The sequence below is a fragment of the Cryptotermes secundus genome, unplaced genomic scaffold (assembly GCF_002891405.2).
Source record: "Cryptotermes secundus unplaced genomic scaffold, Csec_1.0 scaffold81, whole genome shotgun sequence".
NCBI classification, from domain to species: Eukaryota; Metazoa; Arthropoda; class Insecta; order Blattodea; family Kalotermitidae; genus Cryptotermes; species Cryptotermes secundus.
The window spans coordinates 924,523-942,168 of record NW_019718023.1 but is presented as its reverse complement, the minus strand read 5'-3'; the positions used below and the strand labels follow the sequence as shown (position 1 = coordinate 942,168).

Genomic DNA, 17,646 nt, shown 5'->3' with positions numbered 1-17,646 from the left:
GAATCTCACTCAGGGCATGGATGTTTAGTTTGTGTGTGCGTTTTTCTGTGTTTGTGTACAGGTAGAGGCCTTGCGACGAGCTGATCACCCGCCCAAGGAGTCCTACCGAATGTGTAAGATCTAGAAAAACCGAAGTGAACGGAGAAGTTCATGGCGGTAAGCCTAGGCCCACTGGGGCTGTAGTGCCAAGGGAAAAAACATTCTCATGTGCTTTATTAACCTCAACTCCGTGACGACATATGGGGGGGCTGGAGTCAAACTCCATTCATTCTTAACGTCGACATTATAGGGAACATTTCGACCGGATTATCTTCGGGGTTTAGAGGTCCTTGGATATGAGCCCGGATGTGCAGAAGAACCGGTATGGACGCTGTGGAGGAGAACAAACCTCTTGTCCTTCCGGAGATCGGATCCCGGATCGGGGGTTTTATAGCCTATAGCCCAGTCACTATACAGACTGAGCTATCCCGACTCCAATACAGGAAATAGCGAAAAATACATTTAAGAAAAACATAAGGATATTGTTCGTACATGTGAAATTGACACTCAGGAAAGTGACAAACACGGAAACCGTCAGCTTGCCTGCGGCGTCACAAGAGGGATACTCAGTAAAGAGGTCACAGATGGAAGTAACACTGTAATGGACGCAACAGGTTTATATTTGTATCATTAGACAGCAGCACAGTCCAGCTTCATGTCAATCTAGGTAGTGGACGCGCATTCACATGATGAGAGGCTGCTTTCAGTAGTCAAAATGGCGACCGTGCTTGAGGTGTATACTAACGAAGAGCAGCGTTTTGTTGTGCTTTTTTGTGGATAAAAGAACAAAATGCAAACGATATTCATAAAGAAATTTTTCCTCTCTAAAATGGGAAGTTTGTCGCGTAAAGGGGTTCTGCCTTAGTGGCAAACGTTTCGCTGATGAAGAAGTTGAAACAGAAGTTGAACTGAGGCCGCACCATAGCTCAAGCGGGTAGTCGCTGGCTTTCCATCGTGGCGGCCCGGGTTCGATCTTGGGTCTGGTTAAGTGGGATTTGTGGTGGCCAAAGTGATGCTGGGGCAGGTTTTCTCCGAGTACTTCAGTTTTCCCTGCCAGTCTTCATTCCACCAATTGCACCACAATCACCCTCACCTACCATCTGGGGCTGGTAAAATAGGCCAGAAGTGGCCGCAGTACAAGGGACTTAGTCCCACCCCACTAGCAATGAAAAAAACCGCTTGAGCTATGGCGCTGCCAAAATTCATCTTATTTATGGCCTCATTAATTATCCTATTTTACATCCAAAGTAAGGATCACAGAATAATACAGGTTCTGAACGAAGTTCGCAAATTTTACTTTTATTTGTAAGCAAGAACTGGGTTCGTGTAGGTCCAGAGGTTACTTTCTTTACTCTGATGTAAATACAGGGCAACAAGTGTTTAAAGTATAATCAGGTCTCTCTGCCCCTTATCCATTCTGTATTACTATTGCGCATGAAAACATCTCTGAAATGAGTTATACATATTAATTGCAATTAAAATACAAATTTTATAGTCTTTCCAGCGTTGGTTAACCTCTTAATGGGTGTTGATAGTCTAAATTATACACATAAAAAATTTAAATCTGAAATTACCTCCATGAATATAAAAATTGTTATGAGGCCTGACGCCGTGTTGGCCCAGAAGTTTCACGTTTTTGTGTAATCCATAACAATGTTACATTTCAGTTTCTGAAGGGTGTGGATTGTGACGCCGTGTAGTTCAATTGAAGTTCATGGACTTTTCGGAGGAACACACTGAGTCTATATTCATGATCTAAGAATTATTCTACGACAATTTTTTTCAGTTAATTCTTGCTGATTACTTGCGTGGTTTACTCTTCTCTCCTGAAGATGGACATAATACTTCCCCCGAAATGTCTATGAACTTTTAACCAGATTACAATCTGTCACATCCCAGAAGTTTGCACTCTTGCTTAGATACCACTGTGAGAACCTCAATTCCAACATGGCGTTATTTTTACTGTGTTATGAGGGCCTAGCACTCACAAATGTAGAACAGATCAGACCGTTATTAATGTGTTACAGCACTAGGAGATCGTGTTAAGTTACGGCAGGCGAGCTTATCCTGAAATATTTGTTTGGGCTAAAACGCAAACAAAGGAAAGATATGAGAACGGCTGTACTGACGGCTCGAGCAGATTTCTAGTACAGTGTGGGAACAAAAACTTTTACTGTGACTACAGCATTTATTCTGTCTCGAAAACAAGGTTTCAAATCGTGTCTGAAATATCTGTTTCGTCCCTGACACACTAACTTTAGCGAGTCTACAATACCACGGACCCAGGACTTTCAAATCGTATGTAATATCTGTTCTACCATGCAACCGAGAATTGCACTATGATTACAAAAGCAGTCCTGTCACCGAAACAACATTTGTTCTGTCACGGACTCACGGCTTTCACCGCTCCTCCAGCATTTGTTCTGTCACGGACACAAGGCATTCACTATACCTCCAAAATTTCTTCCGTCACGGACACAAGACTTCCATCGTGCCTCCAACATTTGTTCTGTCACGGACACAAGACTTCCATCCTACCTCCAACATTTGTTCTGTCACGGACACAAGACTTCCATCCTACCTCCAACATTTGTTCTGTCACGGACACAAGACTTCCATCCTACCTCCAACATTTGTTCTGTCACGGACACAAGACTTTCATTCTACCTCCAACATTTGTTCTGTCACGGACACAAGACTTCCACCCTACCTCCAACATTTGTTCTGCCACAGACCCAAGATTTTCACCACGTCTGTAATATCTTTTCTGCAAAAATTCTGCATAATATTATCTGGAATTATTAACGGCGTGAAAGGAAGAATTGAAAATAAATAATAATTGATAATTTTTAAGTCTTCTTTTCCTCCTTCCTTTGGTCACGAAATTGGGACACGAATTAATCAGTTTCGGCTCCGAAAATGTATCCTACTAGTACTCTCTGTAAATCTTTACAACAGCGTTTTTCAAAATAGAAGTCGCAACCCCTCAGGGGGCCGTGAATCATTTTCCGTGGGCCGCTGAAAAATTATACAGATAACATAAATGCTAAGCGAATTTAAATTAATACTTATATTGATTTTGGTAGTAAGTATTTCTTTAGAAATTTCTACGTCATAACAAAAGTTAATATTATAGACAGCGGGGAATCAAACAATTTTATTCACATTAAGGGAGTCTCAGACTAAAATCATATGTGAACAATGTTTTAAAGTATAATAGTTACTGCATGTACAACCTACTTTAACATTAAAATCACTACCCCTTTGCCCACACTGCATATTTATGAACTTCATAATATTCACAGAATACACGGATACACCCTAAACAGCATTATCCAGTTGTTCTGTGTAGGCCTAATGGGGATTCAATGCCTTTTGCTGCAACGTAAATATTGTTTATGTCAAAGTCCTCCTTGAAAGGGCTAAGTGTCACCCAGTTTTCACCTTCCACTGGGTCAATAGCCAAGAAGACGTTTTGGAGGTGTGATCTGTTTCATCTTAACATGGTCTAGCCACTTTTGTTTATACTATTTATTAATGAAGCACGTAAACAAGTTAAAGACCTAATGAGAATCTAAGTACTCACCTCCATCTAGCGCCGAAGTCAAGCATTATGGAGCTGTACCACCATCTCTCCATACGCCTTCATGGCACGGTACTTCATTGCATAATTAAGTACAGAGGTAACTTCACTTTTACTTATTATTATTATTATTAAATATATTGAGTGTTTTTTTAATTTCTACAAGGTCCAGAAATCCAGACATTTCTTTTATCAGATGTCAGAATAAATATTTTTAATTATCAAGGTAAAGGTTATAGTGCGTTGCCAATTCAATAACTTCTGCTACTTCTATGAAATTTAAGTTGATGGTTCTGAAATGATTACATGCATTGGATCTGCAACGCCGACGCGAGGCTGAAGAAGCAGCAGACGTTATGAAAGAGGATATGAATTGGTTTTTGGAAACAAAAGCCTGGGGATACAGTGTTCGGCGCGAGCACTGTGAGGACCATACAATAATTGAACGCACTGCTATCGACAGATGGTAGCCCACTGAACTAATTGGAAGGTCATTGAGGTGAAGAGACCGGGTGAACATGGTTAAGTGCGCATGCAGGTAGGAATGTGTGCTGATTGGTATGAAGGGCTCAGTGAATATGTATGAAAAGGGACAGAATTGTCTTGGGTCAATAAGGGACTTATGCATACAGGATATTTATGGGAAAGCCAGAAGGGAAGAAACCACTGGGAAGACCAAGGCATAGGTGGTTAGACAATATTAAAATGGATCTTATAGAGGTAGGATGAGAAGATATGACTCGACTCTTCTGACACAGGGTAGGGACCAGTGGAAGGCTCTTGTGAACATGGTAATGAGCCTTCAGGTTCCATAAATGCTGGGAAGTTCTTGAGTAGCTGCACAATTGGCGGCTCCTCAAGAAGGACTCAGCTCAGGGACTTCGTGAACCTATTTTTATGAAAATATCGTCCGTTATACAGCAGAAATATTTTCATTTGTAGGGTGGTACACGTGACGAAAATAACGGGTTCTAAATGCAATGATTGGATTTATTGGTACTTTGGTTGCAATCTCTCTTTGTCACACTCAATTATACAGCGCTATTGCTTATTTACACACTACCCAGTTCACCGTTTCGCACGTACTAGGATTCTCAGTTTCAAGCCTGAGATCCTCGGGGCGGCCCCCATAGAAAACAACATTTCCTCTATTGCTGCATGTCGATTCATTCCTGCAGACATATGTTTTCTGCACTGTTGTGTAACAATAAGCACGGTGACGAACATGGAAAACACTGCTCTTCTAGTGTTGCACGTATTCACTTCCGCCGGGATGTGTTTAACGAGCCGTTGCCTAGTAATGATCTATTCCGGCTTTCAGGCGTAATGTCACAATATGATTTAGGCCTAATGTACATAACGTACATGAATGTCCAAGCAAGAATATTTAACATCTCAGAATATGGACCTATTTGAGGAGTTAACAGTTGCTCATCTTGTCAAAAGTGTACCTGGGTTTCCGGAATCCAAAATTTCTTTACCTTATGCACAAAAAACGCCACTCTGGGCAGTGATTACCCTCATCTCCCTGCTTTCTTTCAAGGTTCATATATTCCTTCTAAAATGCAATAAACTTCTACCAGACTATATGGCGTCACGTCCCAGACGATAATAATCTCCAGCTTTACCTTACGTTCATTTTTCATTCAATCATCAGTGGCTCTACAGCCCTTTGTTGGGCCCTGGCGTCTTCTATTGTTTCGTAATATGTTTTACACTCTCGGTAGGACTCCTTGGACGGGGGATCAGTCCGTCGCATGGTCACTACACACACACACACACACACACACACACACAGAACAACACAAACACAGATCATGCCTTGAGTGGGATTCGAACCCACGATCCCGGCTTCCGAGCGAGCGAAGACAGTGCATGCCTTAGACCTCTCGGGCACTGTTACCGGCTTTACCTTACGTTACCAAGTATTATTTGGGTATGTCGGGGAGACTAAGTAAATTCAGACCCAGAGCTATGAACTTTATCATGTAAATGAGAAATTCTAGCACCCTACTTCTGGCCGGAAATAAGAAAACAGATGTCGTGGAAGCATTGAGTGACTAGCGCCCTTTTTGCGGAGACATAAGACAGTAACAGTTCTTGTAGCCTGTATGCGCTATCTGATTGCATTTTAATGAAAGTCGGTGCGGCCACCGCTATAAAAACAACACGACGTACCAAAGCAAATGAGTTAGTTGACTGGGGTATGACACAGTACGCGAACAAAAGAGGCGTGTTACAGTTTGCGTTTAAAGTTCAGCTCTGCTACCAGACATTAACATTCCCTGTGTTTTTATATACTCACACATCTGCGCGATCCTGCCGTAATTACTGTGACGCTTGCGCGCACCTAGTGGCCTGATTTAGAACTACATTTGTGACTTCAAACCTGGAGCAGTATATGAAGAAATCTTTATGTACCATAATTGTAAAGTAGTTGTTAAAATTATTAGATAAAATCAGAATACTTATTTCGCTTTATTCTTTATAACTTGTTGTGTATAATGGAATTGATGCCCATCCACACAAAAAGTAGCTAATGAAGGTAAAGGTAAAGTTGTCCCTGTGCTTCACTAATTACACACTACGCTATGAAGGTGTATGGGGGAGTGGTAATACAGATCTATCTTTTCTTGACCCCGACAATAGTTGGAAGTGAGGAACCAGCTTCACGCCCCTGCCGCTTTACCCCCGGTACCCATTGGATAGAAGGCTTGGTGAGTCCCAGAGGCGGTCTAGGCGACATGGAGAAAAGACAATTCTTGGACCTACCGGGACTCGAATTCCGACCCCTCAGCCCGTAGCCAATCGACTCACTAATGAAACTGATATTAATGAAATCTCAATATTCAGTTTTATTATATATAATGTACTACATGACTTGATCATCAGAATGTCACTCATTACATAGCGATCTTTTTTTTCCTGGGCACTACAGCCCCAGTGGGCCTAGGCCTACCTCCATGAACTTCTCCGTTCACTTCGGTTTTTCTAGATCTTACACATTCGGTAGGACTCCTTGGGCGGGTGATCAGCTAGTCGCAAGGCCTCTACCTGTAAACAAACACAGAAAAACGCACACAAACATCCATGCCCTGAGTGGGATTCGAACCCACGATCCCGGCTTCCGAGCGAGCAAAGACAGTGCATGCCTTAGACCGCTCGGCTACCCTGACCGGCACATAGTGACCTACTATGCTCGTAACATATGGTGGATAGCACATGAAGTTGCCCATGTACTTAATTACTTAAACATCATGCCATTAAGATGGAAACAGACGTAGGAGTGTAGCTCCGTTTTTCCTGTTGTCAGACCTAGGTGTAGGTGAGTAGTCAGTTTCACGCTCCTGCCTCTTTACCTCCGAGAAAACGGTTACTAGCACCAACTGCATGGTAGGTTGGTTGGGCATAAAACCCAATAGTAACATTTTAATAATATCAGATTTACTAATTAGTTGCTGTGTCAACGGCCGCTGGATTTCCTTAATGTAGATTTCCTCTTAAGAGTTTATATTCCAATACAGTTTCCCATCTTAAAATGGGTAAACATAAAACACATAAAGTTTTTCACACAGTAGACATAGTACTATCCCCGCTAAACCCCGGTGGTTACTACACGTACCATCTGCTTTAATACAGTAGACTGTCATGTGAAGAAGTGACTATTAAAGGGGTTCAGTATTGTAATGGAAATATTGAACACTTACAGAATGTAACTACAAATAACTGCGATATTTACACTGGGTTACACGCTCCAAAGACCACTGTAAATACGTCATATATAAAGTCTTCTAAATCTTTACTAGCCGTTGCTTGGTAGCGGCTTCCAATAGTGGAACTTCTCCTATATCTGAGCTCCCGAAATGTCTCTGGCCTCAGCTACCAGCGTCCCTTCTCACAACTGCAACTTTTATCTGACCGGAACGCAGAGAAACATCTCTTCCATGACTGCGTGTTCTCTCGTATCCATGGAGCTGTTCCCTTGCAACGGCTATTGTACTGTCGCGTCTTTACACAGTTGTCACAGTACTCAACCTCTGCATTCTACCCACACGGTGGATCTCTGTGTTTCTTATTGTCCCCACAATAAACCTCGACTCTTCCACTAAACATCATTAACCGGATGGGCTTTGTAGCGGAGACATAATACGTTTCCTGTGAGGTATGAACAGAATCTTATATAATATGTAGAAGAATCACAATTAATATCCTTTAAATGCAGGTTATTTTATGACGCTGTCAGCATGTACATAAGGTCGACTATTGGGACACAAGACACAATGAACATGAAATAGCAGTAGCAAAGTAAACAAACTTTGATCGGTTTAACCTAATTAGTAACTATTTTCACCTCAATTTAACCAAGTTTAACAACATTTTAGGACAAAGTACTTAAATATAATGCAGTGCAGCAAATAAATTAACTAATTAGCTATCTAACTAACTAACTTGGTTTCTTAACGATGTCAGTATCGTGATATTAATCTAAATAACTTCATCGAGCTGAGCCCGTCTTGAGAAGCCACTAGTTGAGCAACTACTCAAGAACTTCTCAAAATTTGATGGTACATGATGGTTCATTACCGTGTTCACAAGAGCCCTCTACTGATCCCTACACCAAGCCAGATTAAACTAGTCCCTACCATCCCATCTTATCTCTCCATTTTAACACTGTCCATCCACCTACGTCTAGGTCTTCCTAGTGGTTTCTTTCTTTCTGGCTTTCCCAAAAATATCGTACATGCATTTATCTTCTCCCCATTCGTGCTACATACCCTGCTTAATTCATCCTCTTTGTCAGTACGGCGACTAGTTATGTAGTCTACCTGATGATGACCTTATAAGGTAGAAACATGATGTACAAGAGACAACGATAATACATGACAACGTGACACAGCACCAGTCCACGAACACTACAGGAAGTTGCGTCATTCCAACAGGGTGCTGAAATAACCTATTCCGGGATACATTGTGTATTTGACAGACTGGCATCAATGGTTCATAGGAAATCTTTCTTATTCCGTCAGTATAGAAGAAGTTGCTCTTACCGTGAGGAAGGAGGTAACAGATTCCTCCTAATGTATACATCTATGCACCAAACTACAAAGTGAAGTCTCGCAATATATGGAGCTGAAATTAAATTAGATGAAATGACAATATAGCATAAAATTTCTTGAGCGGAAGAGCGAGTTTCAGCTTGTCATGAATCACTCTGAAACGCTGTTACTTTCAAAACAAACAAAACAAACTCCGTGGCTTTAGTCCGCAAGCGAACTATACCGACCGAGCGACCGCCGCTTGTCGGCGAAGTTAGTGTCAACTTTAGAGGATAGAGGATGCCGCGTGGTCAGCCCAACGAATCCCCACGGTCGTTAATTTCTGTTTTATTGAAAGGAGCCGCTACTTTTCAATTCAAGTAATTCCTCAATTATAATCACGAGGCTCAGTGGACCCAGTTCCAGACTCATTACTTCTCAGAACATCTGGTATCGTCGAGAATCGAACCCGGTTCCTGGTACCCATTTCTGTTAGAAGCTGAGTCGATCCCGGGACCACAGTGAGCCTACAAGGATTAGGTAAACTGAAAAATTTAATAACTTTATCGAGAATAAAACCCGCGACCTTCCGGCATGTAGCGTAGTGCCTCAACCAATCACGCTACCGCATGTCCCCACTGTCACTGTAGTTACTTAATTAGTTATTTATAAATGAGAGGGCTGCATGTGAAGGACACAGAACAACGTGGGAATTTGTTCTGGGACGGAAATGAAGACTTAAATCCATCTCAATGACATTTACAAATTCAGTTCTTACCTCACTGGAAACATATTATATCTCCATTACAAAGTCCAGCCGGTTAATTCCGTGTTGAGAAATAATCGCTATTTATCGTGAGCATCATACGAAAAATAAATACATTCTGCTCGCGAAGTGCAAAAGTTTTGAATACTAAAGTAGATGGTACATGTATTTAACATGAACTTTAAAGGGTTAATATGCTAATTTTCGAAACATGCAGATACTAAAACCAAGGGTCAGTGAAGAGTAATTTTGTATCCCATTATATTTCCCCGATTCTTTTTCCAGAGGAACTGTAATGGTAAGGGTTTTATTTCTCCCTGTGTAATTCAATTCATTTTTGTTTTTAACTCGGAAAGGGAATCTTTTAATCTCCAGGGGGCAGTAACTTCTCGGTGTGAGTTACTACTGCCATCTCTCTTTTATACATTGTACTACAGAACTTCTCTTGTACGTTGCAAAATCGTAAAGTTACCCAATGCAGCACTACAGAGCGTTCTGTATATGACTTGACTATTTCCGTTATAAACAAAAGACCAGACTATTGTGAAACATGGATCATTTGTCACGTCTTCTTTTTCATAGTTTTATTCTAGCCGTTTCTTTACATGAAGATGTCAGACGCAAATTCTCATAAACCCTTAACAACACAAAATTTGCTGGAAGAAATAAAAAAAAAATATAACGATATTAATTTATATATTGGGGAGCGTATCATCTTCTGGGATGTAAAGCCTAGTAGTCCAGCGTTGCTTCGGAGGAACATAATTCTTCCATCTTCAGTTTTGAAGGGTAAGACTAACAAGTAGTCAGAAAGAAGGACTGCCAAGTAAAACCTTAACATCGTGTAGTCCGGTAGTAGGTTACTGACATTTCGGAGCAACATACTGCCACCATCTTCAGGATTGAAGTGTAAATGAAATAACTAGCATGGAGCAGGCATCAGTGAAAGAAACATACGCGTTACGCACTTCTAGGCCAGCGAGAGAAATCAGCGGTAACTTCTCACATAGAAGGAAAGTTTATATCTTATTTCGTATCAGATATTGATGATGTAGACAGAAATTATCTCCGAAACGTCGATAGCTGATAGCCTGAGAAGATTTCATTAATCTATTAAGACGTCAGCATTAGCCCTAAAAGCCTCAGTAACTTTTTTACTTAAATGGGTGTGAAACTTGGTCTCTCACATTATGAGAACAGAGAGCGAATGTGTCGGAGAAGATGGTACTGAAGAAAACCACAGAGGAATGAAGTAAAGGAAGACTAAAGAAACCTGAATAACAAGGGACTTGGTAATTTCTTGCAGTCGTTAAATATCACTAGCGAGAATGAGATGGGAGGGGCATGTAGCAGGCATGGGAGAGAAGAGAAATGCATTAATTAATACCGGTGACCCTTACCTTCGTGTTAACAATAAATTTATTTAACTTGCCCCCGTAAGAAAATAACACAAGTATCGGTCCGTCTTCCCCCCCCCCCTTTCTGAGGGGAAGTCAAGAACCCATATGGCTTCAGACATCTCAATAGTGTCACGTGTAGGGGGCCACGCGTGACGAAATGACAGGTCCTAGCTCGGATGATTGGAATTATTAACAGCTTGGTTACACCCTCTTTTAATTACACTCAAATTACAGCGCTGTCGCTGAGTTGCACACACTTCATAATTCACTGTTGCACACACACTTGAACACTCTCAAACACTGAAATCTGTTAGGGAGGCAGAGAGTTACTTTACGACTGGCGGTTTTCCTCCAATCAGTTCGTCTTTGCTACAGCCCCTCGAAGATCACGACCAGAGATTTTTCCCCAACTGAACTCTAGCGGTCATAGTCCTTATGTAACATCCTCTCTGACGAGAAGATGGATTTGTCTCTTATTAATACATTTGACCTTTCGTCATGTGTACATTTCGTACATATAACTTGTTATCGAAAATTCTTTTGTACTACACACAAGTCCTCTGTCAGTACAGGCCTTACAGAGCAGGTCATGCCTAACTTACGTATCTTATGCTATAATGAAAACTTATTAAAGGTGCAGACGACAAGCAGAAGTCATACAAAGTCATGAGAATGAACATGTTCGCGGTAAAGGACAAGGTGAAGCCAGACACAGAAAATATAAGAGGCTTAAACTTGGCGGTGGTGAAGCTTACTGAAATCTGTTCTGTCTCTAACTGTCATTATATATCCTCCGCACTGACCACGCGGAAAACAGCCTACACTGTTGCAACGTGTTTACCGAGCGATCGCATAACAACGGTCATTGGGCCGACGGCATAGAAAACGCTGCACTCCTATTGTTGCCTTGCATGCATTAGGTTGCGAGGTGTTTAATGGTCAGTTACCTAGCAACGCTGTGTCCATCCACGTTACAATATTTATGGTAAGAACGGAATGCCCTATAAATTGATAATCCGGAAACAGATTAAACCTTTATTTTGCGTATGGATTCCGCGGTTGGCATTCGGTGAGACAGTACCCCGTGTGGAGGCGAGGTCGAATACTTCCACCGTGACCCTGCGAGTTGTAGGAGGCGACGAAAAGGGAAGTCTCAATTCTGAGACAGTAAAATAAGGTCGCGAGTCCCAAGGGACTCGGACCCGAGAAAGACTGCGCTGGCAAGGGCCAGCAGCATATACAAAAGACAGACCCGTCCTCTCGTCAGAGAGGGCGCCCCACAGAAACAAGACCGTAACTGTCAAACGGTAATAATTAATATCTGGTCATGAGCCCCAAATGGGGCCCGACACCAAGACTTACTGACTGACTGACCGTCAGTGGCAACGTGACTTTGACTTTATTGACCTTTATTTTGCGTATGGATTCCGCTGCACTCGGTTTCCGTGAGATAATGTTCAGGAGTGGTCAGGATTGAAGTTAATCGTCTACTCCCCTTTACCCTACAATATATTCGTTAATTCTATTTCGAATAAAGAAAAATTGCAGAGTCAGTGGAAGGAGTATCAATATATATGGAGGTCACTGAAATTGATTTTAGTAATTATCGTGGGATATCCCTGTTATAAGTTTCATATAAAACTGTATCCAATTTCCTTCTCTCAGGAGTAAGTCCGCAAGAGAATACAGATGCAATTATTGTGGATCGTCAGTGTGGCTTTCGACGTAACAGATCGACTACTGATAAGATTCCTTGCATTCGTCCGATACTGGAGGAAAAGTGCGAGCACAAGGAGGCGGTACATCCGCTATTCATAGAATTCCAGCTAGTTACAAATACTGGAAGCATGCTGAAAATGTCACGTGTAGGGGTGACTATAGACAGGGTTTGGATTGGTGAAAGCATATACTGATAACTTACAGGTCGTAACTACAAATAACTATAACACTGTCTAGTGTTCTCAGTCTGTTACTAGACGTTTCCTGGTAACGGCTCCAACAATGGTTATTCCTCTGTCTCCGGTTCAAGTCCTCTCTTCACAGACTCCCGTACAGAACTGACTCTCAATCGACCTTGGTAAAGGTAAAGCTATCCCTGTAGCAGGCAGTGGATGTCCATAGGGTTGGGAGACGTCGAGGCTCCTCACATTTTCCAGACAATCGGCAGAGAGATGGCGGTGTATGCCGTCTTTAGCCCTTGAGGAAGTTTCCTGATTGTCATTTGTGTTCGAGGCTGAGAAGACCCCAGGGCCATAGTGCAGCTGGAAGGATTAGGTAAATTGAAAGAATCCAATGACCTCTTCGGGAATCGAACCCGCGACCTTCCGGCTTGTGACACTACGCTATCCCATCCCTTGCTTATAATATCTCCTCATAGAACACGTAGAAAACACAGCTCCTCCAATAACGTAGTCCAACTGTTTCGTTATTAAGAGTCTATTGCCTAGAAACGGGAACATGTTTACCTAGCCGTTACCCAGAAACGACCCCTTCGTTGCATTGCAAAATAATCTATAAAATTTAATGATGGCGTCATGGTCTACGTAAATACATAGCGACGCCGGTCCCTTATTGCGAACCTAGATGACGTACATACACTGAAATGGAAAGTTTGAGATGTCAGTTTGCAGACACCGTGAGTTGGCTGTGCACTTTACCTGATATGCCGTCGTACGTCCACCATTCTTCCCAGCTGACCCCAGAGATACCTGCAAGAGAAACAGCAGTACTTAATCTCAGTTCAGCACGCAAATGGGCGGCATGTATTGGAGCAAGTTCCCTTGACAATCTGTTCGTCCACTCTCTTGCTGAAGCCCTCTCTCTCTCTCTCGGGAACTACAATTTATTTCGACAAGTAATCTACAAATGGCGGTCCCTGGGTTACATCCAGTCCGCACATTTGCTCTAGTGTATAGATGGCAAGTCACAATGTAACAGCGTCTTTGACTCAGCACCAAGAATACAGTCCGTACACATTGGCCACAGGATCACACGCAATCACCTCACGATCCGCGATATACACATCTCTGCGAAAACCAGAAAACAGTACACAAGAAGAAAGTTTCTTATGACATGCATTATATCATTTTATATAATTTTAGTCTTTAATCATGCTATATATTATATATACATTATACACAAATTTTCTTCGCCAAATATAAATAGAATGACCAAGACAACAAGAATAAGATGGGCAGGGAATGTAGGACGAATAGAAATAAAACGGATGCATGAAGAATATTGGTGGGAAATCCAAAAGGAAGTAGACGACTATGAATATTAAGACGTAGGCAGGTGGATAATAATAAAATGGATCTTGGACAGGTTTGGATGGTATCGACTTAATTTATCTGGCTAAGGATACGAAACAGTTGAGGGCTCTTGTGAAAAAGGTAATGAACTTTCGAGTTCCATAGAAGTTTGGAGATCATTAAGTAGCTGCACAAATGGCGGATTTTCAAAAGGGTCTAAATCATTGGAGTTATTTTTTTTTCCTTTGGCGCTACAGCCCCAATTTGGGCCTTGACCTACCTCCATGAAACTCTCCGTTCACTTCGGTTTTACTATATCTTAGACATTCGGTAAGACCCCTTGGGTGGGTGATCAGCTCGTCCCAAGGCCTCTACCTGTACACAAATATGGAAAATCGCGCGCAGACACGCACACATACACACTGAACATTCATGCACTGAGTGGGATTCGAACCCAAGATCCCGGCTTCCGAGATAGCGAAGACAGTGCATGCCTTAGACCGCCCGCCTACCGTGACCGGCGCTCCATGTAGTTATTCATAAATTTAAAAGGTAACAAATTGATTTAAATAACAAAACTTTCAGACGTACACCCCTCACTGGCTCTAATACTATAATACAGTATAACAGTTTATGCGAATTTTTATATATTCCTGACGAAGGCCCTGAAAGGCCGAAACATGTAGTTGAATTTACATTAAAGAGTCCACATAGTGGTGATTCAACCAGTAATCTGTGAAACTGCAGGGAAGACGCTATTGTGTTTAGATAAAGGCAAAGTCCCTGTACTTAACTATTTAGGCTCTAGACCATGAAGGCGTATAGTGGAGCGGATGTATAGATCCACATATTCCTGACCTCGGCACTAGCTGGAGCTGAGTGATCAGCTTCACGACCCTGCCGCTTTATCCTGGGGAAAAGCCCCCAGGACCCACTGGATAGTAGTTTAGGTGGACCCCAGTACCGGTCTGGAAGACGTGGAGAAGAGAAAATTCTTGACCTTACCGAGACTCGAACTCCGACCCCCTTGGTCGTCTAGCCCGTAGCCAGTCGCTGTGCCAACTAAGCTATTTCGGTTTCTGTGTCCGGTAAGAAGGGCTTAAGGTAAGAATCACTATAGAAAGCACGGATAGAGTAAAGACATTTATTTCAGTGATGTCATTGTTATACACCAGTGCAAGAAAATTTGGTGGGATAGTGCAACTGGTATAAAGACCAAGCTATGGGTTGGCCGCGCCATAGTCCAAGCGGTTAGTCGCTGGCTTCCCATCGCGGCGGCCCGGGTTCGATCCCGGGTCTGGTCAAGTGGAATTTGTGGTGGACAAAATGGCACTCGGGCGGGTTTTCTCCGAGTACTTCGGTTTCCCCTGCCAATCTTCATTCCACCAATTGCTCCACAGTCACCCTCACCTATCACCTGGGGCTGGTACAATAAGCCAGAAGTGGCCGCAGTACAAGGGACTTAGTCCCAGCCCACTAACAATAAAAAAAAGTATGGGTTATAGGTCACAGTACTGAGGGTTCGGTTCTTGGAAGAGAAAAGGGAACTTTATCGTCTCCACAACGCCCAGCCTACGGAAGGCGTGTAAGGTTAACCTCACCGCCATCTGTGAGCCGATAGTCTAACAAACGTGGGAGCCTCGACGACTCACAAACCTTATGTGTCTGCAAGGTCTGTTACAGGGATAGTTTTACATTTACAACATCCAGACCAGTTCTAGGGCCCACCCAGCCTCACATCCAGTGGCACTGAATAATTATTCCCTAGGTACAGGTCCCCTAGAATAGGAAGCTAGCACTGACCCACCTCCAGTGCCTAAGTTAAGAACGCATGAAACCTCGCCGCCCTCCGACCGCATTCCTTCAAGGCGTGATGCTTAATTATGCCAGTCTTGAGAACGCTCATTGATCAAACCAAGAAGGAAAGATAAGCGAGGAATGAAACACACTCAAGTGAAAATAGACGTGCAACGAAAGTTTAATATGAAAATCTGAAGGAAAGGGACTATCAGGAAAACCTGGGGATAGAGGATAATGATATTAAAATGGATGTCTACAGAAATGAAATGGAATGTTATAGACTATATTCATCTGGCTGATAGGAACCAATGGAGGTCGCTTGTGAACACGGTAATGAAACTTGGATTTCAAATGTTTGGAATGTCTTGAGTGGCTGAGCAACTGGCGTGTTCCTCACATAGGACTCCGCTTAATAGAGTTCGTCATATACACTTAATTTCAACCATCTAAGCTTATTTATTTCATTATCTATTTACCGCGCGGTTTAAGGCATGAACTGTCTTCGCTCGCTCGAACATTGGGATCGTGGTTTCGAATCCCATTCAAGACATGGATGTCTGTCTGCGTTTATTCTATGTCTTGTGTTGTTCTGTGTGTAGGTATTGGCTGATCTCCCGTCAAAGTTGTCCTACGACTGATTTAGGATTAAGAATCTGAAGTGAAACAAACCGTTTCACGGATGCCCTCTGCCCCAAAGTAGGAGTAACGGGAACAAAGCGAGAGAGAATTCTGTATTACGTAGTTATCCTGAAATGCAAAGGATACACAGAGCTATCAACCACGCTGAAGCGGCCTTGAAACATAATTATGACAGCTGAAACTGCGCTTGCAACATATGTAACGTGATGTAATGTTTAAAGGGAAATGCTGAATCTTGCCCTGTTCTTACTCTGCAAATGACTATGGTCACACCTGTAGCCCAGGAAGATTTGGACGGGCATATATTACAATAAGATTCCTAATAGAAATATCACAGATCTACATTACCGCTCCTCATGGGGAATAGAGGCATCTTGCATCATTTCTCTGAGACCCTTAATGTAAGGCCTTCTTCTACCATATTGTGTCCTAAACAAAAATGGAGACGCGGAAGAAAATACGTTGACTTTTACTAGAAGTTATATCACGCTTTATGTGACCCAGGGGAAGGATCTAATAAGTACAAGACGAAAATATACTGAAGAAGATTCCTTTCTTTAAACACTGCTCTCAGTATTGTCTCTTGCTTCATGACCCATGAAATTATTTCCATCAAAGTCAATTTCCTCTTACGTATCCTCTCTTAACGATAATGTTCTGTCCCGAAAAAAAATGTGTTATAAATGTATTTACAAAAACATGGATTGCCACAGTTTAATTCAGAAACTCAGTTAAAACTTAAATTCATTTTCATTCAAAATCTCGAAATTACTACACAAAATATGAGCGTTCTACATATGATACAACTACACTGTACTTTATACGATGGGGTACCCAAAAGAAACCAAACTAATTTTTTTTTTGTGGGCAGAGCTTTTGTAGTACCGCGTTTTGCCGCTATAAGCGCATAGAGCCAACATTCCTGGGTCGATAAGCCGACTACCTTTGCTTCAGAAGGTAAGGACTAGTTTCGGCAGAGTTTGTAGTGAAAACGGTTTCGTGTGATCGTCGTTTTTGCAATGGCCCGAACACATGAAAATGTTGAAAAATTTCGTGAAATCATCAAGGAAGATTGACGACGGACCATTGAAGAAATTGTGGAGCTGTCGGGAGTGACTTGGAGCTCAGCTCA

At 42.2% G+C, this 17,646-nt stretch overlaps 1 protein-coding gene across 1 annotated transcript in view; it reads right to left on the bottom strand.

The window, feature by feature from the left end:
• The window catches only part of LOC111868617 (carbonic anhydrase-related protein 10), a 464,761-nt gene that overhangs the window by 259,816 nt on the left and 187,299 nt on the right, over positions 1-17,646 (bottom strand). The window contains exon 3 of the mRNA XM_033753652.1: positions 13,482-13,532. Within this exon, the coding sequence (XP_033609543.1) occupies positions 13,482-13,532 (51 nt within the window). The remainder of the gene's footprint in view (positions 1-13,481; positions 13,533-17,646) is intronic.